The sequence below is a fragment of the Colletotrichum truncatum genome, assembly GCF_014235925.2.
Source record: "Colletotrichum truncatum strain CMES1059 chromosome Unknown Contig_0007, whole genome shotgun sequence".
NCBI classification, from domain to species: Eukaryota; Fungi; Ascomycota; class Sordariomycetes; order Glomerellales; family Glomerellaceae; genus Colletotrichum; species Colletotrichum truncatum.
In genome coordinates, this window is record NW_027222404.1 from 3,312,642 (window position 1) to 3,330,159 (window position 17,518).

Genomic DNA, 17,518 nt, shown 5'->3' on the forward strand with positions numbered 1-17,518 from the left:
CTGGCCTACACTACAGAACGTTAAGGACGTACAATCCTTTATTGGATATGTGAACTACTACCGACGGTTCCTAGAAGGGTACTCAGACAAAAACGACCCTCTCACGAGACTCTCGAAGAAAGATGTTCCCTGGCAATGGGAAGAAGAACAAGAACAAGCCTTCAACGAGATCAAACAACAAGTCACATCGGAACCAATACTTGTTATACTAAACCCCGAGAAACCATTCGAAGTCGAGACCGACTCCTCAGACTACGCTATAGGAGGACAACTAGGCTAACGAGACGACGAAGGACGACTACACCCTTGCGCCTTCTTCTCACGCAAGTTACACGGCCCAGAACTTAACTACCAGATACACGACAAGGAACTTATGGCAATTATCGAGGCATTCAAAGAATAGAGACCGCAACTCTTAGGAACCAAGTACGAGGTCAAAGTATACACCGACCACAAGAACCTCGCACACTTCACCACATCGAAAGATCTCAACAAACGACAAATTCGATGGTCCGAATTCTTGTTAGAATTCAATTTCAGAATCATCTACCGGAAGGGCAAGGAGAACGGCAGGGCCGACGCCCTCAGCCGACGACCGGACCACGAGGTCCAGGTACCTAAGGAAACCCGAGTTATCCTCAAAACAGACAAAAACGGAGACCTTGTGCCAGCAGCCAGACTCTTAATGATGGCTAGAAGAGACAGTACCAGCACGCCTGGAAGGATGTCTCCTGAAGCCATTAGGGAGATACACTCCGCACCCGCACATGGTCACCAAGGCGTAACCAAAACGTGGAAACGCATCCGTCAACACTACGACAAAACGGCTACACGACAAGAAGTATCTTTAGCGATTAAGGACTGTAAGGTTTGCGCAAAAAGCAAACCCAGCCGACATCAGCCTTATAGAAAGATACAGCCGCTCCCAGTGCCGCAAACCGCATAGGAATCCATCTCGCTAGACTTCGTTACTAAGTTACCTAAGTCCCGAGAACCGATAACCAACGTCCACTACGACAGTGTCCTCGTCATCGTCGACAGACTCACAAAGTACTCATACTTCATTCCATACATAGAGTCAAGCACTGCAGAAGACCTCGCCTACAAGTTTCTGCAGGTGATCGTAAGCCAACACGGAATGCCGAAGGAAATCGTATCCGACAGAGACAAGCTGTTCACTTCCAAGTTTTAGAGATCCCTGATCTCGCAGCTAGGATCTGACCACAAGATGTCCACCGCTTTCCATCCGCAAACCGATGGCCAGACAGAACGAATCAATCAGATCATGGAAACCTACCTACGCTGCTACGTCAACTATCAGCAAAACAACTGGGTCCAACTGCTACCTATGGCCTAGTTCGCTTACAACAGCGCAGTAGGAGAAAGTACAAAAAAATCACCATTCTACTTGAACTACGGATTCAACCCGACAGCCTATGGACAACCCCGACAAGGCCCAACAGCTCTGAAAGCTGTGGCAGATATCAACAAACTCAAGGAAATCCAACGAGATCTTCCCAGAGACCTTGAATTTGTGCGCGAACGCATGCGCAAATACGCTGACAAGACAAGAGTTAAGGGACTAACTCTGAAGGAGGGGGATAGCGCATACCTTCTCCGCCGGAACATCAAAACAAAACGACCAAGCGATAAGTTAGACTTCAAGAAACTTGGACCCTTCGAAATCACGAAGAAGGTATCCAACGTTAACTTCAAACTCGCACTACCAGACACTATGAAGTGTCATCCAGTTTTTCATATTTCACTTCTCAAGCCAGCACCAAAAGGATCACGAACTATAGACCACATCGAAGTCGACCCGGAACAGGACTACGAGGTCGAAAGGATCCTCGATCACATCGATCAGCACGATAACACAGAAATACAATACCTAATCAAGTAGAAAAACTACGGACACGAAGAAAATACATAGGAACCCGCATCAAACTTAGAGCACGCACAAGAGGAACTTTAAGAATACTGGACGCAATGGGAAACACGACAGCACGCCAAAGTCATGCAAAGACCAACACACAACCCTCGCGTCAGAAACCCTCAACCCAAGTTTCGACCAACCAAGAAACCCCAGGGCAACAAAACGTTTCTTCGCCTAGGAACACCTAGCCCTGAGTAGCCGAGGAACCTCCAACACTCCCCGCACCCGCGCCATCCACTAGAGGACCCAAACCCACAAACTCGTCACCAAAACCAAAAAGGGACCAAGGAGGATCATTCCCGAGACCCACTGCCTAGAGGTCACTAACGACGAACCTCTCGTAAGCATCCAAGGCAGGTAGGACTTCGTCGTCCGCCAGGACGCCATCCTCCCTGTCAACCTCCTGCATACCACGCTTAAAGACTTCGGTCTGCCGCTCCCGAACTATCTTACAGACCGTCCGAATCCGTTTCAGACGACCCGTAGCATCCGCCATTTGAACTTGCAAACGAGCAAACTCTTGATGAAGCGCGAATAGCTCCTCACCCGCTTTCTCTTCTTTCTCATCCCACTCCTTTTGCTAAGAGTTCAACTTCTGAACTAGAAGCAAACATTAGCAACCCCCAGAACAGCGAAAACACAAAAACACGACTTACGAGTAGACGCCACGAGGACGCCGTCACAAGGTTTCTTCGCCTCGATGCAAGTCCTACAGCGTGTAGACTTCTCGCCAAAACGACACGGGACCTTTGCACGGAAACAACGAGTGCAAGGCATGTCGCTAGCAATCGATCGGGACTCCACGTATTCAATAAGCGCAGCTCTCTCACGATCTTTTATCACAGTCAAGTGCGACTTTGTCTTTCGAACGCGACCTGACATGGTGTCAGCATCATGAAAAACAAAGGAAGCAAATTTGTGGATCCCCAACCTGGGACTAACGACCTACTTATACTCAGGTCTCGAGGACAAGACCTTTAAGAGGGGAGCTGATGTTACGACCCGACAGTTAACAGACCACTGACGACGACCCCGCAGGGGCTCAGCGGTTATAGGGACGGCCGTCAGCCGTTACGTCGTAACAACCCCCACGGAACGGAAGAACTAGGATACAGGTCACGTGACGATAAGCAGGACCGACGGACGATAAGCGGTCCTGGGACAGGACCGACGGTGCCAAGGGCGGTCCATGGCGATGGACCGACGTCCTGGGTGTCGGTCCCCCAGGATCAGGAAGTGTTCAGCATGGAACCAGACTTGTATATAGTTGGGACTCGAGTCCTCTCGAGTCCTACCTTTCCTAGTTCTTCAGCAATCAACTTTGTGATTACCCTAACCGGTACTTTCAGCTATACCTAAGTGACGACTACTCTACGACTCTTGTTGAGGCCTTGACTGATCACCAAGACCTTTGAAGATCTACGATCTATTCGACCAGGACCACGGAACGACTGTTACTACTCTCAATCCCTGGCTTACTGTTAACACAAACCCACTGTCAGTTAGCTGGCCGTAACAGTAAGGTATTATAATAGTCTATATAGAGATTTACGAAGGAGAATAAGAAAATATAGATATTAGTAAAAAAATACAAATTAGGTATCTTAAAAAAAACCTAAAAACGCAAAGGTATAGATAGTCTTACGCTTCTATATAAAGGTATTAAACCCTATATAGAAATACCCGACTTATAAACTAAAGTTACTAACTATAAATGCTTATATCTATCTTCTTATTCTTATAAGTATATTTATCGTTTCTATATACCGGATTCCCGATTCTATATACCTTAGTAGGCATCTATAGTATTATGTAAATATATGTTTACATTATCTCTAGTTGTTATACGGTTGTATAGGATTTTGTAAGGTCTTGCTTAGTCGTAACAAAGCTTAATCTCGATATTTTTATTCTTATCTATATATAACTATAGTTAGTAAAGATATATAGACGGTATTAGATATATATAATAATATACTATACTTAATATTAGCAAGCTTGTTTATAATAGAAACTAATATATTTCTAATAAGTCGTATATACTTAGGCTTAACGCTATAGACCGTATTAAGAAAGTTATACTCCGTACGGGAGATATATAACTTCTTACTACTCGGGGCGGAAGTATAAATCTCTACGGCAGGTCGCTTCAAAGGAGACAAGGCTATATAGAATAGATTAGATTTATATTTAGTTATATATAAGTTAAGACGAAACTTACTAAAGCTATAGTTAGAAGCGTTAGAATTATATATATAGTTAGTATAGCTAGCATAGCCGTCTAGAATAATATAAGTATTATATAGACTATTACCTTTGATATAGTTCTTATACTAATCCTTACCCTCGCGCGCATTTCCGTATATATATATAAGGAAAGAGTTAGCATTCTATGCATGCTTATACTTAAGCGCTTTTTTCTATCGTCTTCCGTTCTTAACTACAAAGTAAATATCGATTAAGTTATAAGCTTATATAATATATAAGTAAAAAAGTAAGGTATATACGGAGGTATAAAGAGACTATACCTCTGCTTCTTTATTATCTAGAATATTATTAATAAGAGTATTACTAATATAAGGAATACTATTTATAATAAGTTAGTATAATATTATAAGGGAATTATAAAAGTATATATATAGGTAAAGTAGTAGCTAGTTCCGAAAGCATAAGTATATATAGAGGGTAACTTAGCAAGCAACTCCGTAGGAATCTTTATATCTCCGATCTTATCTAGTACAAGCTTAGCAGTTAGCTTTATATCTTAAGCTATAATATACGGTAGTATAAAGTAATATCGAGTATCGTTCGGGATTATAAAGATGTTATAGGATGTTATAGGATGTTATAAAGCTTTGCTAGAAAACTATACATAATATAACGGGGGCGACGCCTAGCGCCTAGGGATATATAAATCTATATAAAAGCTAATAGTTAGTAAATGATTATATAGAAATATATAAAAGCTTAAAAAATCAGAAAAAAAAATCAAAAATAGAGAAGATAAAAGAAAACGGAAGTATAATAAAGGATAAAAACTAAATCTTTATAAAACAGTATAGAAAGCATTATAAATTTCTATATAGTAAGGGTTATATACCTAAACTCTGCTTAGCGTAAGGAAAAGGAAGAAGTTCTAAGCCTTACTAAATTCCTATTTATTTATCGATTTATACGCATAGACTATATACCTAATTAACCGGAACCGGAAGATCTAACCTCCGACGGATTATTATAAAGCCTCGTAGGGGGCTATGGTTCTATATAGTAAACCCTTATTTCCTAAAAAGGCAAATACCTACCTAGAAATATATAAAAACAAAAATCGTTTTACGCGAGATTACATATGTTTACGCTTATAGGGTGTTCCTATCACTACCTTGAATTTTGACCCAGTGCGCCCTGCGGACTGCCGTAGTGGACCTGTCACGGCCAAGACATTTGGCCTGCAGCTGCTCTGAGCTGACTTGTCAGCTGGAGCTGGAGCTGGAGCTCCGAAAGCTCAGCCACAACAGCACGTGACAAGGAGACTTGCTACTGACGTCATGACGACACATGCTAGAGACACAAGCTCCTGCAGGGAAGGTGAGGGCGGGAGCGATACTTGTTTACGTACAACCGCTGTCCTTTTTTAGTTTCTTGCTTCTTGCCTTTGTCATAGAAATGTCACTTTAATTAATAAAAAGAAGGTGAAAATAACAAGGAAAAGCCTAAAAGAAATACTCAACACACAATTCAACATATCGAAATGAGCTACGCGTTCCGTCGCGTATGCCTGCAACTGCCTGCTAATATCAGCACCAAACATGGACTGATGTGTCAAGCTTTCCGCCCAGCCGGAATCGGCATCAGCACGCGAATCCCAGCTACAGGGCGCATGTTCGGCAACTCAACGGTACACCGAGCCGACGTCGAGGATGCCAAGGCTAAGAAGACAAGTCGTGAGGATATGGAAAAGGAGGAGTTGAAGGGGCAGGAAGAACGCGACGAACAGTTTGCTCTGAAGAAGCAGAAGGAGCGTCCGTGGCATCGTATAGGCCACGAGGTCGAGCAGCGAGTGTCGTCCAAAGATCCCACTAATGGTGATAAGACCCGCGGTACGTCTGAACCTTTGAATAACGACTTGTTCGCCTAACTTACTTTATGCTAGGACGATTGCTCACGACCCCGACGCGGCTTCTAAAGCTTATTCTGCCACTCCCTTTTTACGCCGAACAGAATAGAAGCAAGCAGTCTCCCGAGAAGGACGACGAAAAGGAGGAGATTGCTCCTCTTGCGCTCCTTGTCCATCCCCAACAGCCACTTTCCTATCTCGAAAGGTTACTTCAGGCGGAAATCCCGCCCATTGACGACGGCAAGCGGGAGAGAATTCCTAGGATATACTTCAGGGCAGAGGCGGACCACAAAGAGACCAAGCAAGATGAAGCTGCCACCAAGAAACAAGAAGGCAACGTAGCCTCATACTCGGGCCTTGGTCACGAAGGCCCCAAGAAAGACCACGACGAAACCAACTGGGTCCGTTGGAGCAGCAGCACGGAGGTTGGCGATTTCATCCGGGACGCTGCTCGTGGACGTGAATTTGCCATCGGCATCGAGGGCTATGACCAGGAGCTACGCGTAGCAGTACCGAGCTTCAATGACCGGACGTACTACATGAGAATTAGGCTGCGCAAGATGTCACGCAGGATCGAGGAGCTGGCGAAACTCAAGCAAGAGTGCGACACACTGGCTCACCGCGGCGCTCATCGCCTCGCGCAAGGCGGATTCGGAGTGCTCCTAGGGTGGTGGGGAGTGGTGTACTATGTCACTTTCCACACAGATTTTGGCTGGGACCTCGTCGAGCCGGTGACATACCTTGCCGGCCTGACTACCATCATGGGCGGCTATCTTTGGTTTCTTTACATCTCTAGGGACCTCAGCTACAAGGCAGCGCTTAATGTGACGGTGTCAAGACGACAGCAAGCGCTGTACCATGCACGTGGGTTTGACCCCCAGATTTGGGAGCAACTTGTCCAAGAGGCCAACTCTTTGCGACGCGAAATCAAGCTAGTGGCAACCGAGTACGATGTCGACTGGGATGAGACCAAAGACCTCGGTGGCGAGGAGGTACAGGAAGTACTGGATAAGGAGAAGAAAAACAACCAACGTAAGAGGAGCGATGAAGACGAAGAAGACGACGACGATCGCGCGAAACGCGAACGTAAGGACAAGAAACAACCGAAGAAAGGTCCGGAGGGCGATGAGAGCAAGAAGGCGTCATAGAACTTTCCATTTCATTTGGAGGAACATACCCTGTACAGTATAATTTATCTTCCATGGCATGCCAAGCGCGACAGAAACTAGCATTTCCTGGCGTTTGATGGTAACAGAGCGTTCAATTTCGTCATGATTGCGATTGATGTCGAGGTGAAGAAATGATGACTTCAAAAGTATATGGGTCATTGACTCCCAAGGCGACAAGATGGGTGAGAAGAAAGAAAGTAAGCAAAGACAAATACCAAGCCCCCATCAGGAGACAATGCGGTTCAATGTAGGGTGAAATGTCGGATGGTTCTGTTGTCAGGTGTGACGCTGGCCATTTAGGGTAGACAATTTTTTTTACCCTTTTTTCTTTTTTTCTTCAGGCCCATCGGTCAGCCATCAGCATAGCGCAGCTAACGGATGATTTAGGTAATGACGAGCACATTACCAAAGAAAAGCAGTCCACTTTTTGCCGGTGTAGGGCAGCGGTGGTCGACGCCGAAAATGTCTGATTGGTCGATCTCACCGAGCCACAAAGCCCTGGCTGTCAGCTACAGGCAGCTTGCCTGTACTTTAGTAGGTCCTGGTCGCTGAAGAGGAGCTTTGGCCCCCTCTAACATGTTAGCGAGCCACCAGCAACACCAACTAGTTCCTTATCGGATTGGGTTGCACCCCGCTGCGGCTGCCAACGGGAGAGCTTCACCCCACATGATTAACGCATCATCATGCCACCACCCAACCAACAGGTCCCTGTTTGTCAGAATCTCCCAACTCGCCATATAGAACGTCACTGAATGGCTGTTTGCTTGTTCCAAACGGAGTTCTAGAAAGGAGTCCCCAGATTTGACCTTAGCCTCATTCACCGGAGGAAGTCTCGCGACGTCTAGCCATCGTGTTGAGGCCGAGTACTTAAAGATATCGCTCTCGGAGCTACCAACGACCCCGCCATCTCCCACTTCTGGGCCGCCTTATCTCCTCCTTCTGCTTACCACCCCGAACAAGAACCTGCGACAAACCCCGATTGGAAGCACCACACCAAAGTTGGGATACACACCCATACGCTACACCGAGTGACCTTGTTCACCGTGCTCCAAGCGACCCCTCCCTTTCCCCTCCCCTCCAAGTGGCCCAAGGTGGTAGCTGCCCTTCGGGTCGTTAGCTCCGCTCCACCTTTACCATGCCTCCCCAAATCATCCACCTGCCTGACGGCCAAAAGTTTACAGTCACACCAGTCTTTGCCGGCCTCTTCTTCAAATCTCATGATCTCAACATTCACAAGAACCCTTTTCCTATCGGCTGGACCATTGTGCTAAACACCGAAGACGACGATACCGAGCCCTTCGGAGATGGCGTCAATGGCGTCGATGGTGACCTGGAGAGCGATGAAGAGCGCGCCCGCGCCCATACCCGCCGGCATATACACAGCTTCAAGCAACCTACTCTTCAAAACGATAACCTCTTCATCTCGTCCATCTCACAGCCCTCGAGCTCCGAGTTTAAGCCCGCCGCAAGCCCGACGCGCCAGATCGCCATGATGCTCTGGGTTACCCTCTACTGGTACTTCCACCAGCCCAGGCCCTCGCCTTATCTTGTCACCGACGCATCGCGACTCACTCCCGAGGAGGCCCGGCCGAAAGGCGAGTGGCGTATCAATATCAAGCGCGACGGCGTGCTGCGCGGGAGGAACCTGATACCGAAGCTGGCACGGATGGGCCTGATTGCTTCGCTGGACTCGGCTGTAGGCACGAGGCTTGAGGATAACGGGGAGGAGTGGTCGCAGATGTTTGTCTCGCGCCAGATGTTCTGGCAGATTCCTGGCCGCTTGTTCTTATTTACCTTACAGCGAACTGGTGGTAGCGCCGGATCGTTCCCTGACTCTCCGTCAGGAAGTAGACCAACTTCGCCCGCTCGCGCCGACTCCATAAACTCCCGCCACCACACTCCAATACACTCCCCTCACCCTTCGACGGGAAGTCGCTTTGACACAGACCTCCCTGGCGGACCGCCTCCAATGACAATGGTCACCCTGCCCAGCTTTCCCATCGGTCCGTTCTACTCCAGCTCGCACCTTCCGACCTATTATCCACCTGCGCCCCTGATGTACACGGTTACGAATGGTGTTCGGCACCCAATCCGCCCAAAGCCAGCGCGCATGGGTGAGGTCTTTTACTCCCGCTATATACCAAGCGTCGGCCAATATCTGTCCTTCCGCGTCGCCTCACTTGCACCGACACCCGTGCCCTATATGGGACCAGTAGGCCCTAAGCCGGCCGAAAACACCCATTTATCAAACCTATCCGATACTGCTCTGTTGCAAAAGTGGCTTGCGAATCCCCGGGTTCAGCAGTTCTGGGGTGACTACACGCCGAACTTCCTCCCCGATGCTCTCAATGCTCGACATTCGTTCCCGGTGATTGGTATGTGGGACGGGGTGCCGTTTGGCTACTTTGAGATATACTGGGTCAAGGAGGACATCCTGGGTCAGAAGCTTGGCAATGATGCCGACAACTGGGACCGCGGAATCCACCTCTTCATCGGCGAGGAGTGGGCCCGGGGCCGGGTGCCGGCGTGGCTATCCAGCATTGTTCACTGGTGTCTGACCGACGACTACCGTACGATGCATATTTGCTTAGAGCCGCGAGTAGACAACGCGAGGTAAGCTCCAGACCCGATCACATACAGGCTCAGCCATGCGGAAAGATCGGTATCATGTTAACAGGTGTCACTAGGTTCCACCAGCACTTACAAAGTGCGGGCTTCGCCAAGGAGCGGGAGATCGCCTTCCCTCACAAACAGTCTTATTTCATGCGGATGAACAGAGACGCGTGGGACGGGCCAGCTTTGTGATGAATTTGATACTTGATTTTAACACGTTTACTGAAAAGGTGGCTGCCACTTGAGAGCTTGGAGTTGACAAATAGGAGTTGATTTGATATTTTCTTCGTCAATTTGTTGCATTGGAGTAGCGAGCGGTTGATGATGCTGGTTTTACCATTCGATAAATAAGATTGGAGATACCCGATATTCACCTCAGCTCAGAAGGGTAGATCAATTGATTAAAGAGTGATTCTTTACAATAAATACATACATCTATATCAAGTCGTTTTGTGAGCATCTGTCCGATGTGTGAGTACTGACTCGAGATCTGCGCCGCTGGAAGCCACTTCTAGCCACAACGTCACAATGCAGTGTTGGTTCGAGTGGTCTCGACAGGGGACTCCCAGCACTGCAGCTTCAGTGGGTGGGGCCAGTGACAATTCGCTGTGCTAGGGGGGGCCAGAACTGAGGAACGGCAAACTCCGGGCGGACTGCGCTGAGACACGGTTATCTTGTGACCGATGTCCGACAGCCCCGATAACCCATCAGATGCCAACACACCTCCCGAAACCAGCCATCCCCCGAACTCTGATTTCGCGATAAGAGCGTCTATCCGACCTCCCTTCCCCAACCGCTCCTCGATGTCTTCTTCTCGAGCACCCGTGCCGCAGGTGAAGACATGACCGGCCCATCGCCTTCGGCCTCCGGCCTCCTCCCCATGCCCGGCTCGCCGTCGTCGTCGTGGGCTCTCTACCGCTCCCGCCTATCATCACTGTTTCGCCATGCCGATACGCAGGTTATCGTGGCCTTTTGGCTACTTGGTGCGCCTTGCTTCTCTTTGCCTATGCTGCGACAACTGCCATTCTAACGCGCATCGCTTTTGTACTAGGCCTAATCAACAATGTTCTCTACGTAATCATCCTCTCCGCAGCACAGGACCTCGTCGGCTCCTCCGTCCCGAAAGGCGTCGTCCTCCTCGCCGACGTGCTTCCCTCCTTCTTCACGAAGCTCATCGCCCCCTACTTCATCCACCGCGTCCCCTACTCCCTCCGAGTCGTCGTCCTCATCGCTCTGTCGTGCTGCGGCATGCTTCTCGTCGCCCTCACCCCTCCGACAAAATCTGTCGCCGTGAAGATGGTCGGCGTCGTTATCGCGAGCCTCAGCTCCGGCGGCGGGGAGCTGAGCTTCCTCGGCCTGACGCACTACTACGGGCCCATGAGCCTCGCGGGCTGGGGCAGCGGCACCGGCGCCGCGGGACTGGTCGGCGCGGGACTGTACGTAGTGCTGACGGACTGGTGGGGATTCAGCGTTCGCAACAGCCTGCTGTTCTCCGCTTGTCTGCCCTCCATCATGTTCGTCAGCTTCTTCCTCATTCTGCCCAAGGGGCCCCTGAGGGCCGGCAAGAAGGAGTACACGGCGGTGCCGGAGCGGGATCTGGAGGACGAGGACGTGGATGAGCTGCCCCAGAACGCGGCGTCGTCGGCGTTGCTCGCGCCGGGTCCGTCGGTGACGTCGACGGCGTATTCTGTGGGGCACAATACCGCGATGCAGACGACGACGGCATCGCACAGCTTCGACGCAAACCTGCGACGGGCCAAGGCGCTCTTCTTCCCGTACATGTTGCCGCTGCTGCTGGTGTACATTGCCGAGTACACAATCAACCAGGGCGTGGCACCAACGTTGCTTTTCCCGCTGGATTCGTCGCCGTTCAAGGAGTTCCGCGAGTTCTACCCGTTTTACGGGTTCCTGTATCAGCTGGGCGTCTTCATCTCGCGGTCGTCGACGCCGTTCGTGCGCATCCATCACTTGTACTTCCCGTCGCTGCTGCAGGTGGGGAACCTCGCGCTGCTGACGGCGCACGCCATGTTCGACTTCATCCCGTCCGTGTACATTGTCTTCATCATCATCTTCTGGGAGGGCCTGTTGGGCGGCGCGGTCTACGTCAACACGTTCGCGGAGATCATGGAGAAGGTGCCTGCCGAGGACAGGGAGTTCAGTCTGAGTGCCACGAGCGTGAGCGACAGCGGCGGCATCTGCATTGCGGGATTCCTTGGTATTATTATGGAGGTCCGGCTGTGTGATTGGCAGGTTTCGCAGGGCCGTGATTGGTGCAGGAAGATCAAGGTTGGTTGAAGCACTTGTAGCATACAGTATATAGCGATATAACTTTGGTGCATGATCACATGATGCTGTTCAGTGCAACTTTTGAAGGTGATGCAGAGATTATGCCTGGTTTAGTAAAGCATGACAGATGGCGGCGTTCTGGGCATCTAACGAGAAGGTACCCATATTCGGTACGTCGTGACATATTTCCTACCAGCGTCTGTAAATGATGTTTGTACCGCATCTTGGTTCCGTAAAGTATATGCATTATACAGATTACTAGCGATATGATATTTGAGATAAGGTCATATGATGTCGTATCTGTGCAATCTGTAAGCTGGTGTCTGAACATTACCTTGGTTTTCGAGATTCAGTGGGGAGGAATCTGGTACGATGCGATAAGAGACGGGGGGCCGGACCAGGACGATGACACACGGCTAGGGCGGGATATTTGACGAGATTTAGCAAAGCATCAGACGACCTTTTTTTCTTGGAGACAGCAAAGGAGAGAAGAAAAAGAACATCAAGAGCCAGCCAAGGCCCCTCCCCACATGTCTGCGACTCGTCTGCGATGCCGTTTCCATGTGGGCTTGACATGGTCCCCTTATGGTGACTACATCATCAAAGAACAACACCGACTGGTGGGACTCTTTGACGAAGCAAGGAAAGAAACGAGGAAAAAAAAAAAAAAAAGGAAGAAAAACAATGCGCCAAGGTAAGGGAGGTCCCGCGGGTGGACTCTTCCAGGGTGGTAAATGAGGCTGTTCCGACGTCAGACGTTGTGCCGTCGAGGTCCCACAATACTGGCAGATGGGCGGATCTGTGGTTTCTGGCATGATGGAAACAGCTCACAAAACATGCCATCGTCGCGACCCCCCCTTTCTTTGGCTTGTCCCGTTCGTAGAGATGCATGATAGCATCGGTCGAAGTTGGTACGATACGGTACGGTTTCTGAGTCGTCCGTAAAGTTTTGAAGGTTCGGAGGGAGTGAACATCTTGAAAGAATTTTGTTTGCTTCTTTTCCCCTTGGATCATGTTCTGACTCCATCCAATAGCGGTGTCAAGAAGGCTAAAGGTACCTAAAGTACCTAGAGTACACCAAGTAAAGGAGGGAGGGCCTTGGCGGAGTAAAATACAGATGGGCTAAGATCGGGCCAGTAACGGACGGTTTGGCTCACTGCACTGACCGCCTGGCGCCGTGTGTCGCTGTAAAAAGTCAGTCGGGCACCGGCCCAGAGTGGCAGCAGCAGCCAGGGAACGTGTCTAATCACTAACGGTTACAGTAGACTTGCAGCAGCGCCCAGCGCATACGCAACCCAGGCCCTGGACCCGAGAAATTTTCATTGCCTCATCTGTTTGCTGACTCTAAAATTTTCTTCCCTGATAGCGCGCACGTTTAGTTTCTTCATATGTAAAGGGTGTGTGTTCCGGTTCATATTCGCCGAGAAGATTCATCAGATTTTTTTCATCTTTGCTTTTCTCTTTAGGTGTTGCATACAGATTTCCCAGATATTTGCTGCATCTGAGATATCTCCTTGCTTTAAGGCTCCCTCGCCATATTAAACGGTGTTGTCATATATACAAACGCCCATTGTTACGGTCAGGCCTACACAGACAGGATACCTACACACTAGTTCTGTACTACAGCTCTCAGCCAACACAGAAAGCACGTAAGAACAGCGGACCTGCCAAGTCGTTCTAGATTTATTTCATCAAGTCATCGCCTATTACCGCCACTGGAGCCCTGCAGCTTTTTTTCCTTCGCCCCTGCCCTGCCAAAAATACGTCCGACCCTGCGCCGAACGACCGACCTCAACCCATTACCGTATTCGGCTGAGATAAGAGACAAGACCGATCTGATACCACCGCCGGCCGCCTTCCCTGATTCCCCTTATTACTCACCGCGTCTACGTTTTTATCACCTTCACCGGTTGTTTGTTTTCAATCTCGTCCTCTTTTTTACCGACTCACACGGAGGTCAATATCTTGTTTGGGAACTTCTTGAGTCACTCGAAAAGGAAGATTCTTGACCTACATAAATTACACTCCTCGCCTCACCTTACTTCCACTACTCCATATCACATCATCATCATCATCATGCCCGCCTCACCACCAGAAAAATTAGATCCTGTCGCCATGGACCTGGCCAGTATCGATCTAAGCTCTCCCTTCTCCCCGGTCTTCCACAAATTCAAGGACCTCCCTGCTGAGCTGCGCACCCGTATCTGGCGCCTGGCGGCTCCCAGAGCAACTGTTGTCGAGCGCGCCATGAACAACACCACAATGTCTTACACTCTCCGCCGCCACGCACCCATCCCCGCCGTACTCCACGCCTGTCGCGAGTCTAGGCTTGAATTGCTCTATGAGAGTGAAAGTCGTCGCGGTGCGAAGGATGGTCAGTTCGAAACCATGTACCTGTCTAAAGCGGACAAGGATGCCGGCAAGGGCATGTTTGTGAACCCCGAGAGTGATACTCTCTTGCTCTACAGAGGTCAGTTCTACCTCACTTTACACACTTTGCAAAGACTAACGAGAAGCAGCTCCCCACAAAGCAATCATGCCCGACGCCGCCAACTTCGCCAACCTTCAAAACCTCGCCATGGAGTGGGGTCTGAGGCCCTGCTGGGTTCAAGGACACTGCCACATGGGCGTTAAGTTCATTCAGCAGTTCTCTACCCTCAAAACTCTCACCCTTCTCGTCAGCTTCAAGGTGTACAGTGCTCTGCCGGAAGAGGACCCAAGCGCCAAGAAGCGCGAACGAATCCAGCGGCAACGTGCTCTTCATGAGATCAAGGGCTGGGTCACCGAGGCCATCGACGCCGCCAGAGAGCTAAAGCCCGAGTGGAACCCTCCGGAGGTCAGAGTCGTGCAGAGAACAAAGTATTGGAGTGGCGCCGCATCCGCCATCGATCTGAAGAAGATGGGTTAGGTGTCCATTGCTACTTCTTACTTTTGGAGCGATGACTCCTGGGCGGACATGGTGAGGCCCCGAATCTGGATTTGTCTCGGCAACCGAGGCCAGGCAAGACGCGACGCCTATATGGCGGACAATGCAGCTTCTTATATGTTTCACTGGCCACTGCCAAACAATTGAAGGCAGGAAAGGCAAGTGCTCCCAAAAGTTTTACGGCGAGGTACAGCGTTACGGAGGAGACGCATGAAAACTGCTATAATCACAAAAAAAGCGGTGACGCAATGTCGCAACCGGAGTTTTATCATTGCTGAGGCATTGGCATTTGGAACTTTGTTCTTTTTTTTTTTTTTCTCTCCTTTATCATGACATGGTAACGAACGGGCATATGGGCATTTTGGCATTGCATTCTGGGTTTTCTGGGATGCATTCAGGGGGCGTACTAGATACCAAGATAGAACGAAGCGCCTCTCACAATTTTTTTCAGCGGATAATAAAAACAATGCTCTACTTCACTTCCCTTCACATCACTTAATTATCACTTTCGTAAATGTTTCTCTAGTGATGGAGCAGAAAAGCCGACTACAAACGCTGAGGTCCAAATATCATCTTGGCAAACGACGTCCTTCAAGGGGTCCCTCACTGTTACAGCCCACAGCAATGAGCCGCCGGAAACCCCCCACGGCCTGGCTAGCACCCAAACAACGGAATCCACAACCACGCGCGGGATGTATACTTGGCATACGAGCCCTGTCTCACTCCTTTGGGAAACTTGTTTGCCAGACACTTTGGTGTCTGGTTTCTCAATCTCCGAGGTGGCGCGGCGAGTGAGAGCTGGGTTTAGCGCTCGGGAATACGAAGGCTGGTCGGGCTCGGATTTGTTCGGGCGAGCTGACTGGTTTTAGGCATGCGGTGGGATGTTGCCACTAATCAGTTGACTGGTGACGGATTTTGAGATTTTGATATTTAGTATTGAGAATTGTTGTTTTCGTTTCGTTTGTGTTTTATTGTCTTTTGTGTTCATATTTTGTGGCCTGTGAATGAACATACCGTTTACCTCGTTCGATATTCTACTCCTTTGTACTCCATTCGAGCTTCTACCGTTCTTTTATATATGCCATGTTCTTTGATTTTTTGATAGACATTCAAAGAGTGTGATTGCTATGCCTAGTTACAGCCATCGTCGACGATGGACGTTGGAAGATACGACGCTGCAACAAACGGCAATGTTCTAGAACGCGCCACAGAAGCGTCAACTCGGAAAATTCTCCGGCCCCTGAATTGGATTTCCCCTCGTAGTGATTGGCAGAACCGTGTTAATCGTAGTGACATATATTTTTTGGGGAAACCTCGGTTGTGAGCTTCAAGGGCGAAAGCGGCACTGAGAGATGATGTACCTATGACGCATGTTGCGGCTCACAACCGCATGTGTCGTCACCATCAATTGAGCGGGCTTGTGCTCCGAACCACGACTCCAATCACCTTTCGCATTGATCTAGCTTCAATAAACACGACCATTGATACCGAAGAGAAAAAAGAAAAAACACTCCAGAGAAAGCAATAGCTCAAGAAACGAATAGTATACTTGCGGACGTCCTCAGCCTCGACTCCGATCACATCTATCCACGAACCTCAGACGTACACATCGAATCTCGCAATGTCCTACGCAAGAGCCCTCGCCGTCCGCCGCTTTGCGGCCGCCAGACCTCTTCCCCTCGCATCAACCCATGTGGCCGTAACGCGGCAAGTGAGGTGGACGACTTCCAGGCCTGACAACGACGATGGCGACCTCGGTGGCCCGGGAGGCCAGGAGCCGGTGCCTTCCAACAGCGGCATGTCGCAAAGCTGGTGAGTTTCCAGATGACAGGCTTACATACAAAAGACCGATTGCTGAGACTTTACAAGGCCCACGTTGGCGGCCATTGGAGGTGTAGGATTGCTCGTTGGAGGATATCTAGTTCACCTCACGGGTAAGCCCAAGGGACAGACGACGACTGTGGTTCACGGAGGCGAGCTAGATAGGCTTGCGGAGAATGCTACGCCCAGAAAGTGAGCCATTGAAGGTTTTCAGCGGCATTGTGGCCTTGGCATGGCTGTAGTCGATCGGGTCAAGGAGAGGCTACTCGCGATCGCGCCAGGCAGAGACTTAGTGTACGGTGCATACCGTTTTATGAATTGCCCATGTAGTAGTACATTGCCATCCTAATTTGTGTAACAACAAAATGCTAGTTTAAGAGAAAAAATATGAAGAAAATAAACGCTAATCATAGCCTCTGTCGAGGTACGGATGCGAATGAGGTTGTGATGCGCCTATGACGCATACGCGGTGCACAATTAATCCTCCCCTGCGCCGATATAACAGTGTCGTCACCACCGATGAGTAGCCAATGACCTCGGTAAATATCGATCCAGTATTTACATTTACCTGAGTTTTCTTTAATCCGTGGAACATACACTGTCTACAACTTCTATATCTCCACTACTGAGTTGGAATCACAAAACACCATAGC

The 17,518-nt window shown here is 49.4% G+C and overlaps 7 protein-coding genes across 7 annotated transcripts; 5 read left to right on the top strand and 2 right to left on the bottom strand.

Moving 5' to 3' along the window:
* Positions 1-2,249: 2,249 nt before the first annotated feature.
* CTRU02_211336 (uncharacterized protein) lies at positions 2,250-2,432 on the bottom strand (the record flags this gene model as incomplete). Its single annotated transcript, XM_070205610.1, has 1 exon — positions 2,250-2,432. The coding sequence occupies one exon, from the start codon at positions 2,430-2,432 to the stop codon at positions 2,250-2,252; it is 183 nt and encodes a 60-aa protein (XP_070060853.1).
* An 84-nt stretch (positions 2,433-2,516) lies between these two features.
* Positions 2,517-2,818, bottom strand: CTRU02_211337 (uncharacterized protein; the record flags this gene model as incomplete). Its single annotated transcript, XM_070205611.1, has 2 exons — positions 2,517-2,536; positions 2,593-2,818. 2 exons carry the CDS (start codon positions 2,816-2,818, stop codon positions 2,517-2,519), a joined length of 246 nt encoding a protein of 81 aa, XP_070060854.1.
* A 2,866-nt stretch (positions 2,819-5,684) lies between these two features.
* CTRU02_211338 (siderophore biosynthesis protein) lies at positions 5,685-7,198 on the top strand (the record flags this gene model as incomplete). The annotated part of the gene is made up of 2 exons (XM_036720360.1): positions 5,685-6,033; positions 6,087-7,198. 2 exons carry the CDS (start codon positions 5,685-5,687, stop codon positions 7,196-7,198), a joined length of 1,461 nt encoding a protein of 486 aa, XP_036588103.1.
* Positions 7,199-8,354: 1,156 nt separating this feature from the next.
* CTRU02_211339 (lysine N-acyltransferase) lies at positions 8,355-10,077 on the top strand (the record flags this gene model as incomplete). Its single annotated transcript, XM_036720361.1, has 2 exons — positions 8,355-9,833; positions 9,907-10,077. 2 exons carry the CDS (start codon positions 8,355-8,357, stop codon positions 10,075-10,077), a joined length of 1,650 nt encoding a protein of 549 aa, XP_036588104.1.
* A 596-nt stretch (positions 10,078-10,673) lies between these two features.
* Positions 10,674-12,127, top strand: CTRU02_211340 (Protein BTN1-like protein 2; the record flags this gene model as incomplete). Its single annotated transcript, XM_036720362.1, has 2 exons — positions 10,674-10,815; positions 10,884-12,127. 2 exons carry the CDS (start codon positions 10,674-10,676, stop codon positions 12,125-12,127), a joined length of 1,386 nt encoding a protein of 461 aa, XP_036588105.1.
* Positions 12,128-14,194: 2,067 nt separating this feature from the next.
* On the top strand, positions 14,195-15,026 carry CTRU02_211341 (uncharacterized protein; the record flags this gene model as incomplete). Its single annotated transcript, XM_036720363.1, has 2 exons — positions 14,195-14,588; positions 14,638-15,026. 2 exons carry the CDS (start codon positions 14,195-14,197, stop codon positions 15,024-15,026), a joined length of 783 nt encoding a protein of 260 aa, XP_036588106.1.
* Positions 15,027-16,665: 1,639 nt separating this feature from the next.
* Positions 16,666-17,061, top strand: CTRU02_211342 (uncharacterized protein; the record flags this gene model as incomplete). The annotated part of the gene is made up of 2 exons (XM_036720364.1): positions 16,666-16,856; positions 16,914-17,061. 2 exons carry the CDS (start codon positions 16,666-16,668, stop codon positions 17,059-17,061), a joined length of 339 nt encoding a protein of 112 aa, XP_036588107.1.
* Positions 17,062-17,518: the final 457 nt, after the last annotated feature.